The sequence below is a fragment of the Cryptotermes secundus genome, unplaced genomic scaffold, assembly GCF_002891405.2.
Source record: "Cryptotermes secundus unplaced genomic scaffold, Csec_1.0 scaffold106, whole genome shotgun sequence".
NCBI classification, from domain to species: Eukaryota; Metazoa; Arthropoda; class Insecta; order Blattodea; family Kalotermitidae; genus Cryptotermes; species Cryptotermes secundus.
The window spans coordinates 913,035-936,048 of record NW_019734310.1 but is presented as its reverse complement, the minus strand read 5'-3'; the positions used below and the strand labels follow the sequence as shown (position 1 = coordinate 936,048).

Sequence of the window (23,014 nt, the reverse complement as noted above, 5' to 3'; positions counted from 1 at the left end):
AAAGATAGAGGGGCGGACAGAAGTGACCAGAAGACGAGGAAGAAGACGTAAGAAGATGCTGGATGACCTTGGGGACAGAAGAGGATTTTTTCATTTGAAGGAGAAAACTCTAGATCGCATGAAGTGGAGGAACACTTTTGGAAGAGACTGTGGACTTGTCGCCTTGACAGATTACTAATGAATGAATGAATAGCCTCGAATGACAGGATGATAGAAAGTGATGAATTGAAAAAGATTTGGAAGGAAGCGGTCCTGGTGTAATCCAGATACTGTCCCAACATTTGTCTGGAGGGACTGAAGAAAACCACGAAATTCCTCTATCAGGATATACGGTTTCCTGCTCGAAGTTCAAACCAAGTACTTCCAAAATACGATTCCAAGTACAACCACTGATCCAAACAGTTCTTACATTGATGAATCTCGAATTTTCAGCAATTCAGTGCGCTCCATGTACGTTCATTGTACGTAAGCAGAATAACTCTTTTCTTTCCACGGATATGTTTTCCTTGTCAGTTTCGAAATATCTAAAACTTTAAGCCGATCAAAGTGGCCACGCGCATAAGGCATGAACAGTCTTCGCTCGCTCGAACGCTGGAGTCGTGGGTTCGAATCCCACTCAAGGCACGGATGTCTGTTTTTGTTTATTCTGTGTGTAGGTAGCAGCCTTGCGACGGAATACCGACTGTGTGTGAGGCATTAAGAAACTGAAAAAAAAACGGCTAAGGGCCAACAGAAGGACTGTAGATGGATGGGCGGACAGACAGATGAAACTTCAAAGAAGGAATGCCACTGAAATTAAGAACTTAATGTTTACTCATATAATTACGAATCGATTTGTAATGAGGATTGGAAAGTCATTCCGAGACGCAGCCGTGGCTACCGCGCCGCAATGCGTTGACAAGACACAGCGGAGTTGATGTCATTGCCATAGCGTTCTCTAGAGCAGTGCCGCGGAAACTGGTAGCAGACCTGTGAAAGGCAAAGCTGTCCCTACGCTTACCTAATTAAAGACATATGGAGCCGTGGATGTACAGATCCAAGTATTTCTTGACCTCGGCACTAGATGGAGGTGAGTGGTCAGCTTCAAGCCCTGGCCGCTTTACCCCCAGGGAAATAGACCCCGGTACCCATTGGATAGGAGGCTGGGTGAGTCCCAGTGCCGGTGTGAAGGACGTGGAGAAAAGAAAATTCTTACCCCTACCGGGACCCTAGCTCCGACTATATACCGACTGCGCTATCCCGGCTCAGTCCTGTAAACTTGTAAATATTTGCAGCAAGGTGCTAAACACATCCCGCACAGGTTACAGATACAGAAGTGTAAAGAAGGCTCAAGAAAACAAGGACAGTGAATGAAAAATGATAGAAGACAAACAATAAATTAATTATGAAATCAGTAATGATGACATAATTGTGGTAATTAATGAAGATATTTTTCACGAAAAATATTAAATTGTGAACTTCCGTTAATAAACACCATTAACGGAGAAACATCTGAAGATGTCTGAAACTTAAATGAATAATTTTGGGCCGAATATGATTTTATAATTAGGTTGTGCCTTGCGGTTGTTATGTAAATGAGGCTGCCAGTAACAGTAAGAGAAGGCAGATATCACAGGGCAAGTGATGTTTTAGTCAGCCTGCTGGATTCGGCCACCATGTTACAGCTGATTGGTTCTTCAGGAATAGAAACAGTATTCAGTGACATCTGAAGCAACTTATGACGTTTGGAACGAATATCCTATGAAGTCAGTAAATTTATTTTTTTTTACTTCGTTTTGTAAACAACCACAGGATCCATGAAGTCTACAAATGAACACAGTGTTCAGTGAAATAAAAAAGTGAAATAACAAATACTTAAGAAAATTATAAAACCACACTAATGCATTAGCAGTGAATATACTATACAATAGTGAAACTACACAGACTGAAAAGTTACACCGTCCTAACTCTACCAGACAGACGTGAGTAAAACCCTATTACAAGAATAAAAAATAAATAAATAAAAAAAAAGAAGAAAAGAAAAAGAAAAATCTAAGTGAACAAAAAGGTATATGAATTACGCCGCTGGGCATATCCCATTCACGAGCCAGTACTTTTTGGACATATATATATATATATATTTATTGCGGATTCTGCAGATTATGTGTAATAAATGACTGAAAAAGAAACTTCGTTTTGGTGAACTGATATTATTATTATTATCTTAAAATAAGGAAATAATAATCAAACCAACAAAGAAAGGAATATACAAAAAACAGGAGTAAAATAATAAAATAAGCAGCTTACTTACTTACTTACTCATGGAGCTGAGCCCTTCTGGAGGAGCCGCTAATTCTGCAGCTACTCAAGAATTTCCCAGCATTTTATGGAACCCGAAGGTTCATTACCGTGTTCACAAGAGCCCTCCACTGGTCCCTATCCTGAGCCACATCAATCCATACCATCCCATCCTATCTCTCTAAGATCCATTTTAATATTGTCCACCCAACTACGTCTTGGTCTTCCCAGTGGTCTCTTTCCTTCTGGCTTTCTCACCAATAGACTATACGCATTCCTCGTCTCCCCCCGTTCATGCTACATGCCCTGCCCTCCTCATCCTCCTTGACTTGATGACTTAGGTCGTTTATCCAAGGAATCCGTCCAGGTCCGAGGCTTTATGTTCATTTTCGTAACATACTTATTTTTTTACTGTGAGGAGTTGTTAGCCCTACGCCCAACCCCCAAGCTGGAGGGCCACCCCTTGTCGGCTGTCCGCGACTGCATATTCAGTATATTCGCAGCTTCCCTCCAAAACTTGAGGGCGTCTCCTCCATCCGCAACCTGAGGACGCGCCATGCTGGCGACAAAAATAAGCAGCTACCAAATGAAATTGTTTCGCTTGAGAATAAATTTCATATAATTTTCATTTTATATTTTATTGCCTGCATTTTATTGTTTTGATGTTCTCTGCTTTCTTGTTAATCCCGTGAAGTTCATATCTCTGGTTACTTGCAACCGTTCAAGATATAAGGAAACATTTGCGAACTACAGTTATGTTACACTTCAGCATTTGCGTATCTGTTGGTAGGGAGTATTCTGTTCTTACGTCATGCAATTGGCTCTGAGAACTCAGAGCTTCACGACAAGAGAAGAACGTACATCTTGCGCTAAAATAGGGCATCGCGTCAGCTGTGACCCAAGCTCCTACCAAACATGGCTCGTTATTATGACAGCTGATGCTCTATGGCTTCCTGCAGCCACGGAGATGCTTTTTATACTCACAAAAATATAATAGGGTATCCCTGAAAAAAAAAACCCCGTGCCACAAGTTAGCATCTGATGACACGATCTTTCTATACAGGAGAAGGAATCACGGGATTTACTGACTCAATGGAACAGATTCCTTCTGTGGAACTTAGCAACCGCGAAGATGGTCACAGATACCCCTCCTGTTATGAGACGCCAAAGTTCATCACCTTGTTCACAAGAGCCCACCACTCAGCCCTTTCCTGAGCCAATTGAAGCCAGTCACGCCCTCAGGTCCTGTTCCTGCGACAACAGTTTTAAGCAAATCTACGTCTAGGCCTCCAAAATGTTCATCCCTTGAGGTTTTCCGATCAGTATGTTATATTTGCAAAGAATTAGTCCAGGCCCGAGGTCCTTTATGACATTTCGTAATAAGCACTTTTTACGGAGGATATTGATGGGAAGGCCAGAAGGAAAGAGGCCACTAAGATGACCAAGACGTAGGTGGGTGGAAAGTATTAAAATTGATCTTAGAGAGACAGGATTGGGTGGTGTGTACTGGATCAGTCTGGCTCAGTGGAGGACTCTTGTGAACACGGTAATGAACCTTCGGGTTCCATAAAATGCTGGGAAGTTCTTGAGTAGATAGATGTACAGTTGGCGGCTTCTCTAGAGAGGCTCAGCTCCATGAAGTTAGTTTTATGTTAATTTCCAAATCTCATTCATTCTGCGTACACTGCCTATCTCATTCTCCATTATTAGATCGCCCAACTCAGTCCCACTGAATCACTGTACGTCACAATTCTCTCTAATGTTTGTTAGCAAGTGCAGAAACTGCAATGTCATTGCATTGTGTTTTCTTGTTTCAGGCTTGCAAGGGATGCATTGGAACTTACAAATGCGACTGCACTGGCATCAAGGGACTCCCTGGGGAACTGGGGATCTTCGGGTTGAGAGGTAGTGAGGGTCTGCCTGGAGATATTGGACTGGAGGGACCACTTGGACCAAAAGGGGAGAAGGGAGCCGCAGGAGAAGATGGCGGTCCTGGAGACAAGGGCTACCGGGTGAGTACCGGATAAGTTGTACAGAAGAAAATATTATACCCAGAAATAAGGTTTGTCAGGCTTTCGTACTGAAGTTTTTGATATACCGTATTTACGCATGTATAGGCCGCAGCACAATTTTCAGACAGAAATTATAGAAAAAATAATTTTCTTGGAATATTATTTCAGGAGTAGAACACCATGTATTACTAATTATGAATATATATTTTTTTTTAAATGAAGTGTGATTTCGAATATTTCGAATGTAAGCCGCACCCCAGTTTTCCTCTTGAATTTTTGGCAAAAAATGTGCGGCCTATACATGCGTAAATACGGTACATTTACTTCGAAATAAAGTTCCAGATAAATTTGCAGAATAATCTAAAAATGTGATCGATTAGTCTTATCGAGTTTATTTAGAAAATAGATATATAAGCAAGCTATGTTTTTCTTTTAACCCGTTCTATGTTTAATATATATTAATATATATTCAAAAAGAATGAACCGACTTTATTACGCAATATTTTATTAAAGGAGAGTAATACAAAACTCCAGCCCAGTCACCAGTATTCTACTCACAATCAATTTTTATTTCCTCTCTTACTAGTGCTCAATGTGGCCACACCACCTGCAGCACGGGCAACATCAATGCGATAAGAGAATTCCTCCCAGGCGCGTATCAGTATATCACGATGCACTGAGTTAATCGCTGTTGTTATTCGATGTTTAAGGTCATCGAGGTTAGTGGGTAGCGGTGGAACATAAACGTGATCTTTTGCATATCCCCACAAGAAGAAATCACACACGGTGAGGTCTGGGGCTCTCGCAAGCCAAGCACAAAGAGCAAGGTCTTTGGCCCCCTTCCGACCAATCCATCGCTGGGGCACTTTTTCATTTAAAAAAGCTCGGACCATCAGGTGCCAAAGGGGCGGTGCTCCATCTTGTTGAAAAACGAAGTCATGCGAATCTGCTTGCAGTGAAGAGCCAGTTTTGGAGCATATCGAGATAGGTTTGTCCTGTAACGGTGTTTCATTCAAAGAAAAAGGACCATAAACCTTGTCCTGAGACACAGCACAGAAGACGTTCACCTTAGGGGAATCTCTTTCGTGCTCAACTGTTTCATGTGGGTGCTCTGTTCCCCAAATACGCATATTGTGACAATTGACTGTGCCGCTCAAGTGAAAAGTCGCTTCATCACTAAAAATTAAACGTGAAATGAACGTTTCGTCTTCCGTCATCTCCAGCATCGAATCGCAAAATTCCATCCGCTTCCATTTGTCGTCATTGGTAAGTGCCTGAACGAGCTGCAGTCTGTATGGTTTCAAACGTAGACGTACTGTTAGCACACGCCAGACAGTGGATTGAGGGATCGCAAGCTCACGGCTAGCTCGATTTGTTGACTTCCGCGGGCTCCTCTCAAACGCAGCACGGATTCTCGCCACTTGTTCCTCCGAGACTCGTGGTCGTCCTGGAATTTTTCCTTTACACAGACACCCACTCTCTTGAAACTGTCGAAACCACCGTCGAATGTTCTTAGGACAGGGCGGATTAATGCCGAATCGCCTTCGAAAAGCACCCTGCACCGTGACAACCGAATTTGTTTTCGCGAACTCGAGAACGCAGAACGCCTTTTGCTGAGGACTAGCCATTCCGAGGGTAAACGAACAACTGAACGTTGAAGGAAGAACGACGCGACTTGAGCGCCCCTGTGGCAGCCGTTCACAACTTACATAACTCCTCTTTCAAATGGTCACTGACTCATTCCATGACGATGCTTGAGAACTGAAGCAATGCGTCATGAAATCGGTTCATTCTTTTTGAATAACCCTGTATATACCGGTCTAGAAAACCGAGATTAACGGCTGTGGGGATCCGTTGCGCTGACCACGCGACACTCTCTATCCCCAAAAGTTGGCACCAACTTCGCCTAAAAGCGGCGGTCGCTCAGTTGGTGTAGTTCGTTTGCGGACTACAGGCCACGGAGTTTTTTGCTTTTATATATATAATTATATGCATACCTTTTCGTGAAAACTTCTAAGTCCTGTTGTTTGAAAAAACTTCACAACGAAAGCCTGGGACAATTGCAGAGGTTTGTTTCGAGTAATACTATCACACATAAGCCCGCCTCTGAAAGACGATTCATCACATTGGCGGCGTGGGATAATGTTTTGGCTTTAGAAGAAATATCAGTAGCAGATTTATCTTGTTTTATAAGAACATGGAGCCATTCTCAGATCCCTAGTTACGTAATAAGACCCGTCTTCTTGCAAGTGATACTATAGCATGTAGAACAGTTGCTAAGTAATTACTCTGTAAACAATGGTCGTTATTGGGTAAAGGCCGCAACAGATTCATAACACGCACCATTGGAGTAACTGGGAAGCGGTGTTTTCTACGTGGCGATGCGACAGCTGCGTGACGCAACAACAGAACTGTTATAAGCGGTGTTTTGTACTCGGTCTGTGCCGAGATGTTATAAGCAGGACAGATCTAGAGTTTAGTGAGATAGGAAATAGTCGCTGGCCGGTAAGGACGTGAACACGGAAGTTGAGGGATCTACGGGGTTGGAAACCGTTACCAGACAACGACCGGTAAAGACACAGTAGACTGTGAAGACTTAGTGCGTACTGTAGTGGATTGTACATTGTGTGAATTGACGATAGAGCTATAGTTACTTGTAGTTACAATCTGTAAGTGTTCAGTAAACCCAATTAGCAATCAAAACCCCGTCCATAGTCACTCATACATGTGACAGTACCAAATTCTGTGATGATGTTCCCCCCCCCCCCACCCGTTTTTAGACACAAGAAACTTCATTCCCAGATGCCATTATGTCAGTCCGATGACACAAAGGTGACAGTGCCTTCGTAAAACTTACCTCTTTCGAAGTGTCATGGTATGTAGAGTGCCTTGACAGGTTTTATTGTTCGCTATGAAGGCGAAGTATCGTAGGCTGTGACATACGCTCAAGTTGCAGTGACTTTTAGCCAGAAATTGTACTGTTCACTTGAAATTTCGAAATATCCGTTATAATTTTTTATATTAATTGCGCCTCAGAGCTCAGTAGTGTTTGGACAAAATGACGAAAAGAATATTTTAACCGAGAAGAGACGAAGTAACATAGTTACATAGCGATAAATTCATGTTCTTAACCTTCATGTTATATTTATGGAGATTTAATCGGGAGAAAGATTAAGAGACATTTAGGCAAGCAGATGCCAGAAACAGAAACAAGACTATGTGACGTCAGAAAGAATGTTTTAAAATAAGGTGATGAGGCCAGAGTATTGAAGAGAAGGGACACTGATGATACGGAAACAGCGTCAAGCTCGATTTCTATGAACTGTACTAGATATTACAAGACGAGATCGCCAAAGAAATACACACAGGAGATTAAATGTTTCCATAATTAGCATCAAAATCGAAAACTACAAAAGGAATTGGCTGCAACATGAATACAGAATGAAGACAAATAGAATGCTAAAGCTAGCACTGGTATGGCCGCGCCATAGCTCAATAGTCGCTGACTTCCCACCGCGGCGGCCCGGATTCGAGTCCGGGTCAGGTCAAGTGAGATTTGTGGTGGGCAAAGTGGCGCTAGTGTAGATTTTCTCCGAGTACTTCGGTTTCCCCTACCAACCTTCATTCCACCAAATTCCCCATCATCATAATCACCAGGGGCAGGTACAATAGGCCAATTAGTGGCCGACGTGACGAGTGGACCCAGCTGGACTCCACCCCCACTAGGCGAATTAAAATTAAATTTGACACTGGTATACAGACTATTGGTTAGACTTGAAAGGATTCTGACGATCGTGTATACTGTACTTCTTTTGGCTTATTTTGGACTTCACCCATCGTCCGGTATATAAAAGACAAAAAACCACGACGTTTCGGAGACTGGATCTGTCTCAGTCTTCAGGTGGACCAGTGATTGAGACTAGCTCTTTCTAAGGGGCCCAACTGAGTAGGTTAAACCTTCCCTATCCACCTGAAGACGGAGACAGATCCAGTCTCCGAAACGTCGTGGTTTTTTGTCTTTTATATACCGGACGATGGGTGAAGTCCAAAATAAACCAAAAGAAGTACAGACTATTGGGCTGAAGATGCTGGATGCATGGGGAGTTTAATTACGTCACATCGTCCCAGTTCGTAATGATACTGACCAAAAGAATTAGAAGGGCATGTATGGATGCAACAAGGGTACACAGTAATTCTTTTAAGTTTTCAGGGTAAAAGAAGTAATGTGGGAGACCTAATGGACGAAGAGAAGTTTCTCATATTGAAATTAATCTACATGAAATTGAAATTTTATTACGAAATAGATTAAACTGCTTCAAGAGTAGGATCACATGTTAGATCTTGGTGTTGAACGAGGTTTAACTGGTTATTTAGTTGGCCCGTTAGTTCGTTATTCTGGTTTGAACGGTCGGTTTGAAAGACCTGGCTCAGATGTAGGAACTAGGCTGTTGTTTCAAGCGGTTGCTGAAGTATGCAGAGAACATGGCGTCTAGTGAATGCGTAAGTGTCTTCATTTCATTTTGTATTCGTCTATCAGCTCCGTACTTCTGAGAATGCCATCACCTGAGGCGGCACTGTCTGAGAANCGAAAAAAAAAAAAAAAAACAGAGAGAAATGTGTCCTTTGTTTTCAACGGAAGTAAGATTTCTGAACTTAAATTGATGATCATTAGGACTGCGGTCACGATTAATCGATTTATTCCGTAAACCCCTGTTATTTTATTTAGTCCAATAAATTAAGAAGAATTATACGATACTGTTAAACCTTACTAAAGCCAGAAGGAAAGAGACCACTGGGAAGACCAAGGCGTAGGTGGGTAGACAATATTAAAATGGATCTTAGAGAGAGAGATAGGATGGGATAGGATGGATTGGATTGATCTGGCTCAGGATAGGGACCAGTGGAGGGCTCTTGTGAACAGGGTAATGAACTTTCGGGTTCCAGGAAATGCTGGGAAATTCTTGAGTAGCTGTAGCTTTGGTGGCTCCACAAGAAGGGCTCAGCTCCATAAGTAAGTTAAACCTTACTAACGTACTGACTTCCCAAAACTGTGGACACAACTATGTTTCAAATAATTTTGAGAAATCTGCGATCACCCTTTGGCCAATTAACGGATTCGCAATTTGAGAAGCCATTTTATGCCGCATAAGTCAGCCTTGAGATGTTCAGTAATGCCGTTATTATTTTTAGTATATATATTATTCTTGGGGGCACGCCGTAGCGTAGTTGGTTGAGGGGCTATGCTACAAGCCGGAAGGTCGCGGGTTCAAGTACCGATGAGGTCACTGGATTTTTTTCAATGGACCTAATCCTTCCAGCCGCACTATGGCCCTGGGGTCGACTCAACCTCTAACAGAAATGAGTACCAGGAATTAATTAAACAATTTTCCTGGGAGTAAAGCGCGGCCGGCGCGTAAGGCTGACAACCTTACCGCCATCTTTGACCCTCAACGTCTCACAACCCTATGGGACTTCACGGCCTCGTACAGCGATAGCTTTACAATTTTTACTTACTTTATATATTCTTAGTGGGGTGGGAGTAAGTCCCTTGCACTGTGGCCACTACTGGCCTATTGTACTAGCCCCACATGATAGGTGAGGGTGATTATGGAGCAATTGGTGGAATGAAGACTGGCAGGGGAAACCGAAATACTCGGAAAAAACCTGCCCCAATGCCACTTTGTACACCACAAATCCCACATTACCTGACCCGGGCCGCCGCGGTGGGAACCCAGCGGCTAACTCCCTGAACCCAGGAATGCCGTTAAGATGAATGTTAGAAGAGTTAGTTTGTGAGGATTTGGAGTAGATGTAAGTGGCTCAGGGTCGTGTCTGATAGCGGGTGTTGGGATCAGCAGTGTCAAACCGCCGAGTTTAGCTACCAGACCGTGAATTTACGTGAAGTTGGGTAAAGATAAGAGTTTGTTCCGTTTCTACAGTCATGTAAATTACATTCATGTTCGCATAGCAGCATCTCGCAGTCTTGGCTTCCATCTTTACGATCCTGCCCCCCATTCGATCAGATAGAGACGAAGGATATAAATCATCAGATTTTTCATCCGTGTGTGTGTGTGTGCCTGTGTGTGCGTGCGCGCGCTGCTAGAAAACGCCTGGAGCAAGCATCACTAGCCTACGAAGCGGTTTTCTTTTTCCCAGCCGACAGAAACCGCGGGGTTACGGCGCGTTCAGTGTCCCCATTTGCATGATATGCTCCAAGTTTCGTGGAACTCGTGTTTTTGCTGAGTAGCCTTACATCAGACTGGTCTTGTACACTCTCATGTCATACAGTAAGAGCCCAGCTTTTACTAAGTTCATCCTCATTCTGCAAAGTACCGAGGCGCAGAATCGTTAATTCCCATTAATTTTGTAGCAGTGTATTTTGGTATTGATATAGGCTGATATTAGTATGTATGTTAACACTGAAAATATCAATAAACATGTTTGCATAAGAATCGTCTTCAGTTTTTCTCTATCCTGTTTAGATTTAGAATTGATTCTGCTATTACGAATTCTTAGCGTGTATCCGTTGCTAGGCAGCTGGTAGCTGAACACATTCTCGCACAACGAATACACAGGCAACAATAGAAGAACTGCCGTTTCTATGCAACGGAAACGTAAACACACCTCAGTGACAACAGCGGAATTACTAGGATACGGTTTTCTCAGTGTGTTTTCTATGCGTGGTCCGTGCCGAAAGTATACAGGGAACAACGAAGGTCGTTTGCAGGGAGTCGTAGAACGAGAAGCAGAATGAACTGAGGTCTCGGCGGTCAAGATTGATTGCGAGCTGTAATAAATGATTGTAATTGTAAAGAAATGCCAGTAAACGCAATCATCAAATCTAGAACCCATTAGTACTAGTCACGACAACCCCAATACGTGACAGTATATTAGGATTCCTTGAGTGGAGGTTAGGCCCATCACAAGACCTCTGGCTACATGGTGTAACTCAAGAAGACACGAGAACATAGTCCATAACTCGAGCGGGGTTGGAACGGTCCAAAACCGTCCATGGCTTAGGCGGCGCAACGCATTTATTCGCTTAAAGGGATTATTATTATTATTATTATGTTAAACCCCTTTCATTTACTAATCAAAATTGTATGATTCTACAAATATTATGTTTTTGGACATTATCCACCGTCTTGTCTCTATCTAAAAACCGTTCTGTTTATTTTTCAAAACACAACGCTTCGGAGACAACATAACATAATATTTATACCAGTGTACCATCGTCACAAACTTTTAGATTCTATTTTTATGATTCTATTCAAAACTAGAATTCAGTGATCACATATTACTGAATAGTGAACACTTCCCTTCTCTCGTATTGGAGAGGTCCGCGTGTCGAATATCAGCCTGAAAACAGACTATCCTAACTGATATTTTTCGAAATTTTCCTCAGCCACTCCAGGCGGAAAATGAATTTCAAGAATGTCATGCCCCCTTTCTCCAATATCCTTTCCAGTTCTTTACGTTCAGTCACTCTTTGTCATTTTCATGCTAAAACTCCTACAGAAATAGCGCGTGCACCGCTGATGAGAAGTTTACAGTCTATCAGTTGGCTCGTAAAAACCAAAGGGCGCCAGAGGATCTCATCCTGACCCAGGCGACTCACGTTCACATTATCACGCCTTATTTATTTAAGATCCATTTTAATATCATCCTCCCATTTAGGCCTAGATCATCAAAGCGCTTCAGCCTTTCAGGTTTTCCATTTCTTATCTCCCCTAAACGTGCAACATGCCCCACCGATCTCATCGCCCTTGCCTTTATTGACCTAAATACATATGACGCAGACGACAAATTATGAAGCTTCTTCGCCCATTATGTGCATGTGATTTTATTCATTTCCTATTTTCTTAGCTATAAAAATTACAGACATCCGTGTTCTTCAGAAAACTGTCTTGAACAGGTTGAAGACTGGGAACGCTAGTTGTAAACCCGCTTTGAGCATGGAGGTCCTTCCCGTTTCTCTGTATAATGTCGTCGTGTGAAGGAAAAGGCCATGCGATAGGTCGAACTTCCATTAGAGAAATCGTACCGAAGGTCTCAGCGATTCATCGATTCATAATTGTATCTGAAAATGAATACGTCTCACTCTTTAATCTGCGAAAACTGAAGTAGAAAAGAGTGGGTGCCGGGTGCTTTTCCCCGGGGTTAAAGCGACCGGGCCGTGAAGCTGACCACTCCCCCGTACGTCTTCATGGAACAGGGACAACTTTACCCTTACGAACTGAATCGCAACTTCTGCATTTAACATATAACTGACTATGCAAAAAGCCGTTACATAAATACGAGTATGTGCATAGTCTTACAGTGTTCCAATATTCGAAGTGGCTGGACATCTCACGAGCGCATTTTCTTGCAGCCGCTCTGAGAATGGAAATGGGCGGAATGCGTGGGAACCAGTTTTCCTTGGATAGTTTTACAGAGGCTTGATGTTGATATTAGGGTTGCCGGTTGGTAGCGTGTCGGATCTGTAGCGCCTAGAGGATAGGATGTGTTGCTATTTTGTGTTAATTTGAAGAATATTTGTAACATATTTGGTCTTCATTAAAATATAAAAACATTTTTCTTCTTATTATTATTATTAGTATTATTATGTTCTACCCAAACAAATTTTAAATATAGTATAACTGTTAGTATTTTTATTAAATATTTATGTTTCATTCCATATCAGCTATTTGTTTGTTTACTTTTACTTTTATTCATTATTATTTCTTCAAAGTACTTACTTGTAATTTGTATGTGACTTTAATAAGTTTGTTTAGAATGTAATTCATTCTTCTGCACTGTGCTGTGTCTGTAATTGGCCTTGCGGCTGTTGACTCGGCACATTAATAATTAAGAATTGAATTGAATTATTTTTATTAATTTCGTTATTATTATTATTATTATTATTATTATTAATAATTAAATATTTATGTTTCTTTTCACTTCTAAATAACACTTAGTTTTATGATAATGAAATTATTATTATTGTTATTATTATCATTTATTTGCTTGTTTGTTTACTTTTCTTCATTACTGTGTTTTCCCAAGAAATTTCCTGTAATTTATTTTTGACTTATAATGTGTTTGTCTAATGTTTGTATAATGTTACACTTAATTACTTTCATCTTCACTGTGCTAAGTCTGTAATTGGCCTTACGGCTGTTGACTTGGCACATAAATAATAAAGAATTGAATTCAATTGAATTGAATTATTATAGGGCACGCCGTAGCATAGTTGGGTGAGGCACTATGCTGCAAGCCGCAAGGTGGATTTTTCAATTGACCTAAACCTTCCAGCCTCACTGTGGCCTTCGGTCGACTTAGCCTCTAACAGAAATGAGTATCAGGCATCTTACTTGGAGGTAAAGGATGGCCGGCGCGTAAGGCTGAAAACCTCACCGCCATCTGTGAGCCTATTGCCTAGAAAATGTGGGAACCTCGACGTCTCACAACCCTATGGGCATTCACGGCCTGTTACAGGGATAACTTTGTCGATTATTATTAATATTCAGAGATACTCGGTTTTCGGACTTTATCCATCGTCCTGGTTTTTAAGATAACTAAGAAAAACACGACGTTCCGGAAACTGGATCTGTTTCCGTCTTCAGGTGAGGGAAAACACCTGTTCTGTTGGGTCCCTTAGAAAGAGCTAGCCTCAATCCAGTGAACGAATCAACGAATCAAGGTAAAAAAGGTAAAGTTGTCCCTGTGCTTAACTAATTAAGCACTATGCCATGAAGGCGTATGGGAGAGTGGATATATAGATCCACGTTTTCTTGTCCTCGGCACTAGTTGGAGGTGAGTGGTCAGCTTCACGCCCCGGCCGCTTTACCCCGGGGGAAAGATCCCCCGATACCCATTGGATAGGAGGTTGGGTGTACCCCAGAGCCCGTCTGGACAACGTGGAGAAGAGTAAATTCTTGAATCTACGGGGACCCGAACTCCGACCCCTGGGTCGTCCAGCCCGTAGCCAGTCGCTATACGGAATACGCTATCCCGGCTCCTCACAAATTGGAAATACCGATTCTTGCCCGACCTCCAGATATTCAGGTTCACGGTTAAATTAACAGAAGAATCATTTCAAGAAATACAGCTCATTACTGAGTATGGAAACCATTATCGACTCGTATATTTTTCAATTTATTTGTTTATTTCCTGTTTATTCAACAGTGCAGTTTGTATAGTGTCTATTGTCAGGATGATTAGTGAACAATGAATTGAAAAGGATTTGGAAACAAGCCGTCTTGGCCTGACTTTCGTGTTTAAAGACATTTCGTCACTGGGCGTTATCCTCAGCCAACCGAATCCAATCCACGCTCCTACCGGCAACTGTTTGTTCTCTAGAGAACGGACTCAGAGCAATGGTCTCGGGCTACATTTCTCAGAATTACTTATCTGGATGGTCGAGTCATATTCCAGATAATAAAACCGGAGAAAGGACATTCTACACAGCGAAAGGTTTTTGCAGCATGTCGACTCCAACTGCGCTTCGTTCATTCCCTGGTTGCAAGAGCAGAGTGCCGTAAAACCAGGCAAGAAACCGCTTGAATCTACTTTTCTTGAAATGTTTTCACCTCTGTGGGAACTATACAAGAAATTAACAATAATTACTAAACTTGTACTGCCGGTCACGGTAGCCGAGCGGTCTAAGGCATGCACTGTCTTCACTCGCTCGGAAGCCAGGATCGTGGGTTCGAATCCCACTCAGGGCATGGATGTTTGTGTGCGTTTTTCTGTGTTTGTGTACAGGTAGAGGCCTTGCGACGAGCTGATCACTCGCCCGAGGAGTCCTACCGTATGTGTAAGATCTAGAAAACACGAAGTGAACGGAGTTCATGGAGGTAGGCCTAGGCCCACTGGGGCTGTAGTGCCAAGGGGGGGCGGAAACCTTGTACTAACTAATTAGCAAATTCCAAAGAGCAGATTCCTTCCTAAGAAGCTGAACAAGAAAAATCCTTCCATAAATGGAACCAAAAGTTTAATTACCGAGCTACCTTGACTCTGCCCCTAGCCAGATGAATCCAGTCTACTTCTTCACACATTATTTAATAACCTTTTTAATATTATAGCATGTAGACCCGTTGCAAAGTAATGACTCGGTAAACAACGCCCGCTGCTAGGCAACAGATTCCTAACAAGCAACAGTTGAACTGCGACAGTGAGGAGCGTGTGTTCTACGCGGTCCGTACCAAGGTGTTATAGGCAGGGCTGGTCTAGAAATTAGTTGAGTTGGAGTCAGTCAGAAGTGTAAGAGATTGGTGTGAGACGGCCACCAGCCTGGGAGTTAATGCACTGCAGTGCAGCGAAATGAAGATTTTTTTGTTGAGTTAGTCAGAGAGCTTCAGTTCAGTCATGAGCTGTTGCTGTTAGAAGCTGGTAGCTGGGCTGAGGGAACCCATAGTAAGGGGAACGTCCGTTATTGGAAGCCGTTACCAAGCAACGACCGGTGAAGACACAGCAGACTGAAAAACTTACTGCATGCTGTAGTGAACTGCAGAATATGTGAATTATGGAAAGCGCGTATGTTTTTAATGGCCACGTACTTCATGTTTTCCAAACCATTTCCGCCATGCGTGGTGCACGCTCCACCCATCTTATCCTCTTCGATTCCACTGCCCTAATAACGTTTAGTGAAGACTACATGTTATGAAGTTCATTATGCAGTTCTCTACATCCTCCTGACAGGATTAACACAGACATAACCAAAATTTAAGCCCCATTTAAACGTGTTATTTGGAATCCGAAACGTGCTGAGAGATGGACCTCCCAGTTAGCCTTTATTTTCTGCACTTCTTCATGGAACCAAGTGACTTTTATGAGGCCCCATAAATAAAGTCCTATATTTCATTTGAAGTGTGGGATTAATAAAGGGTTAATCCAAAGGGGAAGCACAATAGATCATTGAAGGTCGCGGTGCAAGGGCCGGAAATGGCCCACCCCTTACACGTACTACATACATACATTCTGCATTTCTTGCAAAGCACACGTGCAGTGGAAATTGCATGGGGACCTATGAAACGAACCTAAGGAGATGGGCGGAAGCCTGTCATAATAACTTCTGCTGATTACACGGGAATTTAAAATACACGCCATTTCTGAGACAAGAGTGCCAACATGGCAACTGAAGATTTTCCATCCTTTCGTCGATTAATATCATGGCCCTTAGTTTTTTTTTTGGCAGGTTGTTCCTATTTGGGTGAAACGTGATGGAGACTGATAAGAGCGAAGTACGCAGCTAATGTAGGAAAAAGTTCTGGGTAGAAGTGGCTCCGTTTTCTTGAAATTAAGTGTGCCGAATGAAGCAACTGTGAAGCAGTTAACGACCAAAAGCGCACAACAAAAGATAACCGAAAGGCGAAGTGCGCCCACTTTGCTCTTTCTCAGTGATGTAACGTCTCGTTTCAGGTCAGTTGCCTCGGTTATAACTTGGTCGTCCCAGAATGCCTTTCTCCCTCTCACTCTCTGCTCTCTCTCTCTCTGTCTCTTGTCCTCACGCTCCTCGTTATCATTCTCTTTTTCTCCAGACTTTTTTCTTTCGTTCACTTGACGTCTTTCCTTTATGTTGCACTCTCCATCTTTGTAGGAGCCGCGATAGCTCAGTCGGTATAGCAACGGGTTGGACAGCTGGGGTTCGATTCCCGGCAGCGAAAAAATTTGTTTCCACTCCACAGCGTCCAAAGCAGCTCTGAGGCTCATCCTTCTTCCTATTCAATGGGTACCAGGGGCTCTTTCCCCGGAAGTAAAGCGGGGCTCACCTCCATCTAGTGCCAAGGACAAGAATGATAGAGCTACACCGCCACTCCCCCATACATCTTCATGGAGGGGTGCTTAATTAAGCATACAGACAACTTTACCTTACCTCCGCCCTTCTAGTTCGCTCTTTCCTTTCCTTTCTCTTGTTTTGTCTTCTTCATTCTCCGTGTAACAATGCAGGTCACAGAAAACGCCTTCTTTTATTCGTGTGTTGCAGTTCTTTGAGGTACCGTGAGGAGCTGTATGTGCGAAAAGTAGAGTCGTGACCTTGCGAAAGGTCACCATACTCCATGGGTTTCACTTAACTATACTGTACCGGTTTTCATTGGTTAGAACGCGAAGAGCAGTGGGCTGTCGCAGTCAGCTGTTCAGTCATGTAATACTTTAATTGTTGTACAAAATGGCAGTCCGTTTTGCGTCGTTGTCGAGATCCGGAAGAGCATACTTTCAGTGCCCAATATAGCTACTGCAGTGATGTCACTGCGGTTTATGCCAGTGCACTAAACGTTTCCCACATTAGGGGGACGGCGTCTCACTGACGTCTTTAGGCTGACCAGTGACTTCCATTAGACGCCATTTTGTTTAAACTTCGTGTCACACTAGTTGGAGGAGAGATGAAGAAAAGAGGGAAACGATGGCGACCTTAACGGTTTGTAAACTGCACATCGTGTTGCTGCGAACCAGAAATGAAGAAGTCCAGTTGTAGGTGGGACACAGAACACGAATAAAAAGAACGAAGTCCAAAATCCCAGTAATTCTGAAAACAAAAGCATGAAAGTTTTCGGCTAGGAATCCACATTGGGCAAACCACTCGGGAGACGTAGCTGTGTTTCATGCCCCGGCCGCTGTACACCCGGTACCCATTGGATAGGAAGCTGGTTGGGCCCCAGAGATGTCTGCATGACGCTGAGAAGAGAAGATTTTTGACCTTACCGGGACTCGAACTCCAACCCCTCGGTCGTCCAGCCCGTAGCCATTCGCTATATACCGACTACTCTATCCCGGGAAGGATTACGTCAATTGTAAAATCCAGTGACCTTATCGGGAATCGAACTCGCTACCTTCCGGCTTATAGTATATTGCCTCAACACACTACGCTGCCGCGTGCCCCTGGTATAGATAGAGGATGGTAGATTAATATGAATTAGGACTTTGAAGCAGTAAGTTGTGACACCTTTTTCAGGTTGAAGTCTAGTTGCTTCCCTGGTACAAGTAATGAACCCGTGGTTTCCGTAAGAAGGTAACTGTCGATAAGTTTAAGTGTGAGCATCCGAAGGAAACTCCTGTGGTTAGTTACATAGCGTTAATCTTCGATAAACCGGAAGATGAGTTTAAAATAACTACGGAGATAGACATAAGACGGTTTTGAAAAAGGCAAATGAAATTTTCATGTGTTCTCACGGCCATCTGTGAGGCGATTGTCAAGCAAATGTGGGAGCCTGGCGTCTCACAACGCTGTGGCCTTCCACGGCCTGTTACAGGGTTAGCTGCACAATTTTATTGCCTTCGTACATGATGTGGACGAATAAGAGAGGGACTATGTATGTACATGTTTTTGGTTTCGGAGGTGTATATTGGATATTGTTTGGAAAATTTATTTTCCCCCGTATCTGCATAATAACACTTTTATTTTACATGAAGTTCGAGTAGAATTTTAAAAATTGTACAAGAAGTATACTTTATTTCCAGCATTTTACGTTAGGAAACATATTTAATGACGTACAAGAGAAAAGTGTGTGTATGTTTTGAACACGGTTGCGGCTAACAGAATTTATGGTTATGCAGCTCCTATGTTTGCTCTTAATTAGCCCTGTTAACAGAAGATGTCTCTTCAGACAAATGAGAATCAAGGCCAATGGAGTATAAGCACCTGAAATAACTCATCTAGAAAATACGTGCATTCCAACAAACGAAAATTAGTATCAGTGGGATAAAAAACACTTGAAATAATTAATTTTGAAAATATGTGTGCTCCAACAAACGAAAATCTAGATCACTGGGGTATAAACATCCGAAATTATTCGTTGGGAAAGTACGTGACAAGTTTCCAGTTACGCTGAATTAGGCTTCGGAGAGTTTATCGCCAGTGTCCTTTCGTATTACTCGAACACCGTCTGCTTTTAACAAAAACCAAATCCGGAAAATTGGCAGCAGTGATCAGTAATTATAAACGTAAAGCTTCACGCGACGATTAATCACGGAATGTACACGTTAAGATGGCGCGGATGTAAAGGTGCAGGCATTGTAGATTTGTGTACAAGATGGAGTAGAATGGTCAGCTTCATGTTTCAGCCATCTCAGCCCACGTGGGAACGAAGCCAAGATACCCAATTGGGACAGGAAGTTATGTGGGTCCCAGTTTCCTTCTGGCGGTGGAGTTCCACTGCCAGGAATCGAACTCCAACGATCTACTCGTTTTACTTTCCCTGGCGGTGCTTCGGAACATGCAGCGCCTCCACATTCTGAACGCGGTCTGTTCCTGTCTGGAACAGGAAGCTCTATCTCGGAGGCGAGATAGGCATGACGTAACAAGAGCTACCATACACCCACACGGCCTTGTTGCCACACGCGCATTCGCTTAGCTTTGCGTGGCTCATAGAGAGTGCTTGCTAGGAATTTGTTAATTAAGCGAAGTCCATGTAGCGGAGCCCTTTTTTGATAATCTAACAGACACTCAGCTGCCCAAGACATTCCCCGCCTGTTACGATGCTCAAAAGTTCATTAACGTGTTCATAAAAGGCCTGTATTGAAGCCAGATGAATCCATTTCATGCCCTCATGCCCATTTAAGAAGCATGTGATGATTGTTGTAAAGAGTTACGTCTTCTGGGATATAACGCCACGTAGATTGTTGAAAATGAGCCGACGTTTCGGAGGAACATGTCGCCTCCATCTTGAGGGTCGAGCCTGCTTCACGCTGGTTTCTTGCTTGGCTTATTCTTCGACCCTGAAGATGGAGACGACATGTTCCTCTGAAACGTCGGTTAACTATAAACGGACTATACACCGTTATGTCCCAGAAGATGGAACTGTTCGTGTTGACACTATTTCCCGTTAACTCCCATGTCTCCGGAGTCATCCTGTTTCTCAAGGTTTTCCGACAAAAATTTTGTGTTCATATCTCATCTCCCTTCAGGAGGTGAAAATGAGTTTTGTACTGCGAACAGGATTGGTCGAGGAAGGAAGTGGTCGTGGCATAATTTAAGGATACCTGCTGTTCCAACAATCGCATGAAAGGACTGAAGACCGCAGACGAAATGTCTGATACAGCGGACTGAATTCTGGGCAGAAGCCACATGTATTGCACCTGTTCCATGATATTGCTCAGTAATTGTATATTTATTTATTTATTTATTTAACGAATCACGAAGGAGGCATGGTCGTGGCAGTTTGCGGTAGGATTGGAATTGCAGGACTCCGTACCGACATTCGAGTCCCACTATCACAGATATGAAAGATTTTAGGTGTCCGCGGTGAGAATTCTTGATGGACAGGAGAGGGGGGGGGTTATTTCTTGGGTATGTTACTGCATAATCTGAGACGCTGGTTTTGGATTTAAAGACGTAGGTGGGTGGACAATATTAAAATGGATCTTAGTTAGATAGGATGGGATGGTATGGCCTGAATCGATCTGGCTTAGGATAGGGACCAGTGGAGGGCTCTTGTGAACACGGTAATGAACCTAAGGGTTCTGTAAAATTCTGGGAAGTTCTTGAGTAGCTGCACAATTTGCAGCTTCTCAAGAAGGACTCAGTTCCATGAAGTTAGTTAGTTAACTAGTTTGTAATTTAACGACTATTCGTGGCTTCAATCACAGAATAAATTAAAATTAACCCCAAAAACTAATCATTAAAGAATGTATCTTGTTGTGTTATTCTATATAATTACTTTTTTCTTTCCATCTCAACACAACAAACATTAGAATCTCATTCACATTTCTCTGTCTATGATGGGTTTATTAGTCATAATATTATGTTTCGGCCTATAAAGCCATCATCAGGCAGTACACATCAACAAGTATTTTCAAACTATTGAATTGCTCTTTGCATAATTCATATATTACAATGTATGAATGTATTAACTGAATGCAAAGTCAGGTACATTGATAAAAGTTATATTGTAATGTATGAATTCATATAAAGCACAATTCAATATTTTGAAAATATTTGTTGATGTGTACTGCCTGATGATGGCTTTATAAACAGAAACATGTAGCGTATTAAGAACAATAAACCCATTATACACAGTGAAATGAGAATGGGATTCTAATGGCTGTTGTGTTGAGACGGAAACAAAACTAAGAATTTATACAAACACAAAAACAAACTCCGTGGCCTGTAGTCCGCAAGCGAATTACACCGATCGAGCGACAGCCGCTTGTCGGCGAAGTTAGTGCCAACTAACCCGTGGTCAGCGCAACGGATCCCCACGGCCGTTAATTTCGGTTTTCTAGACCGGAGCCGCAATTTCCTTGAAATGGCTCAATTATCCTCATGAGGCTGAGTGGACCACGTTCCAGACCCACTACTTCTCAGAAAACCTGGTAGCGCCGGGAATCGAACCCTGGACCTCTGGATCTGTAGCCAGGAACTCTGACCACTAGACCATATAGGCGGCCGAAGAATTTATACCCAGAAACTAAATTTATACTGATCTCAATTTGATAATGGAATTGCCTCCACGCCAAATGTAATGGTTATACCATCAGGGTTCGGTAAACAATGCCTCGTTTTTCGCTAATATGACTATACTACGTTAAGATGATGTTGACATTTAGGTAGGAGAGGTTACGTACTGCCTATCTTACTGTTTAGAATACTACGAACTTGTGAGAATGATGGAATGTTCTTTTTGGCGAGGATCACGAATCCTCGCCGATCTTCCATAAGTCATTTCCCTGGAAATGTAGTGATTCGTTAAATACTTGAGGTTGTGGCCTCAGTGGAAGTTTGGGGACTGCACACGCGTACGGCAGACAGACGTAGCGGATATGGCCGCCCCACTCATAAACCCGAGCGAAACAAAGAGGCATTATTCTGCCGGGAATAGAAGCATGGATTTGTAGCACAAACGTCTGTGTAACTCCAGACAAAGAGTGGATGAACTTCGCAATGCACAGACTCCCTGAATAGTGACGTTCAAGCTTCCAAATATCGTGTGTCAATTCCGTGGGGCACATTCCTTCTTGAGAACCCAACGGTCGCTAGCCAGACAAGCTAGCCTTTTATGCAACCGGAAGGTTAATTAACGTGTTCGTAAAAGCACACCTTCGGGGCCTTATTCTGAGCCAGATGAATCCAGTCCACACTTCCGTATATTTATTTAAGATCCGTTTTAATATTATTATCCTATCTACATCTGGGTACACCCACCTCCGCTTCAAATCATTGTATTATATTTTTAAAATGCTTTTTTTTTACATTGTGAAGTTATATATTTGTTTGTTTGACGACGCTGTCAGTAATGCAGACCCGACCAGCAGTTCTCAGCCTTCCGTATCTTGCGTCCAGTTGGTCATTTTGTCTAAACTCCATAGTCTCACCATAGTAGAAACAAAGTTTCTCTTTTCCACGTGTAGTTTTACGGGTATGTAATTTGTAATATTACGGTAATCATTAAAGTAAATGCTTAAGAACTTAAAAAACTAACAGTTTTGATAATGTGTTTTATTACTATATTTATAATATAAAAATATAGTTCTGTTAGCTGTAATAATTGGTAAGCTTGTAGGATTTGAGGTTCTCATACTGGTGGTTATGAAGAATTCTGTCTTTTGGGATATAACGCTGTTCACTCCGTTGATAGTCAACCGACGTTTCAGAGGAACATATCACCTCCATCCTCAGGGATGAATAGTAAGCCAAGCAAGAAACCAGCATGAAGAATGCTGCAAGTTTCGCTTCATGCTGGTGTCTTGCTTTGATTGTTCTTCAAGCATGAAGATAGAGGTGAGATGTTACACAGAAACGTCGGTTG

General features: G+C 42.5%; 1 protein-coding gene across 1 annotated transcript in view; it reads left to right on the top strand.

Moving 5' to 3' along the window:
* Window positions 1-23,014, top strand: part of LOC111868426 (collagen alpha-1(IV) chain) — a 151,660-nt gene that overhangs the window by 72,424 nt on the left and 56,222 nt on the right. Inside the window, exon 2 of the mRNA XM_023859036.2 lies at window positions 4,095-4,289. Within this exon, the coding sequence (XP_023714804.1) occupies window positions 4,095-4,289 (195 nt within the window). The remainder of the gene's footprint in view (window positions 1-4,094; window positions 4,290-23,014) is intronic.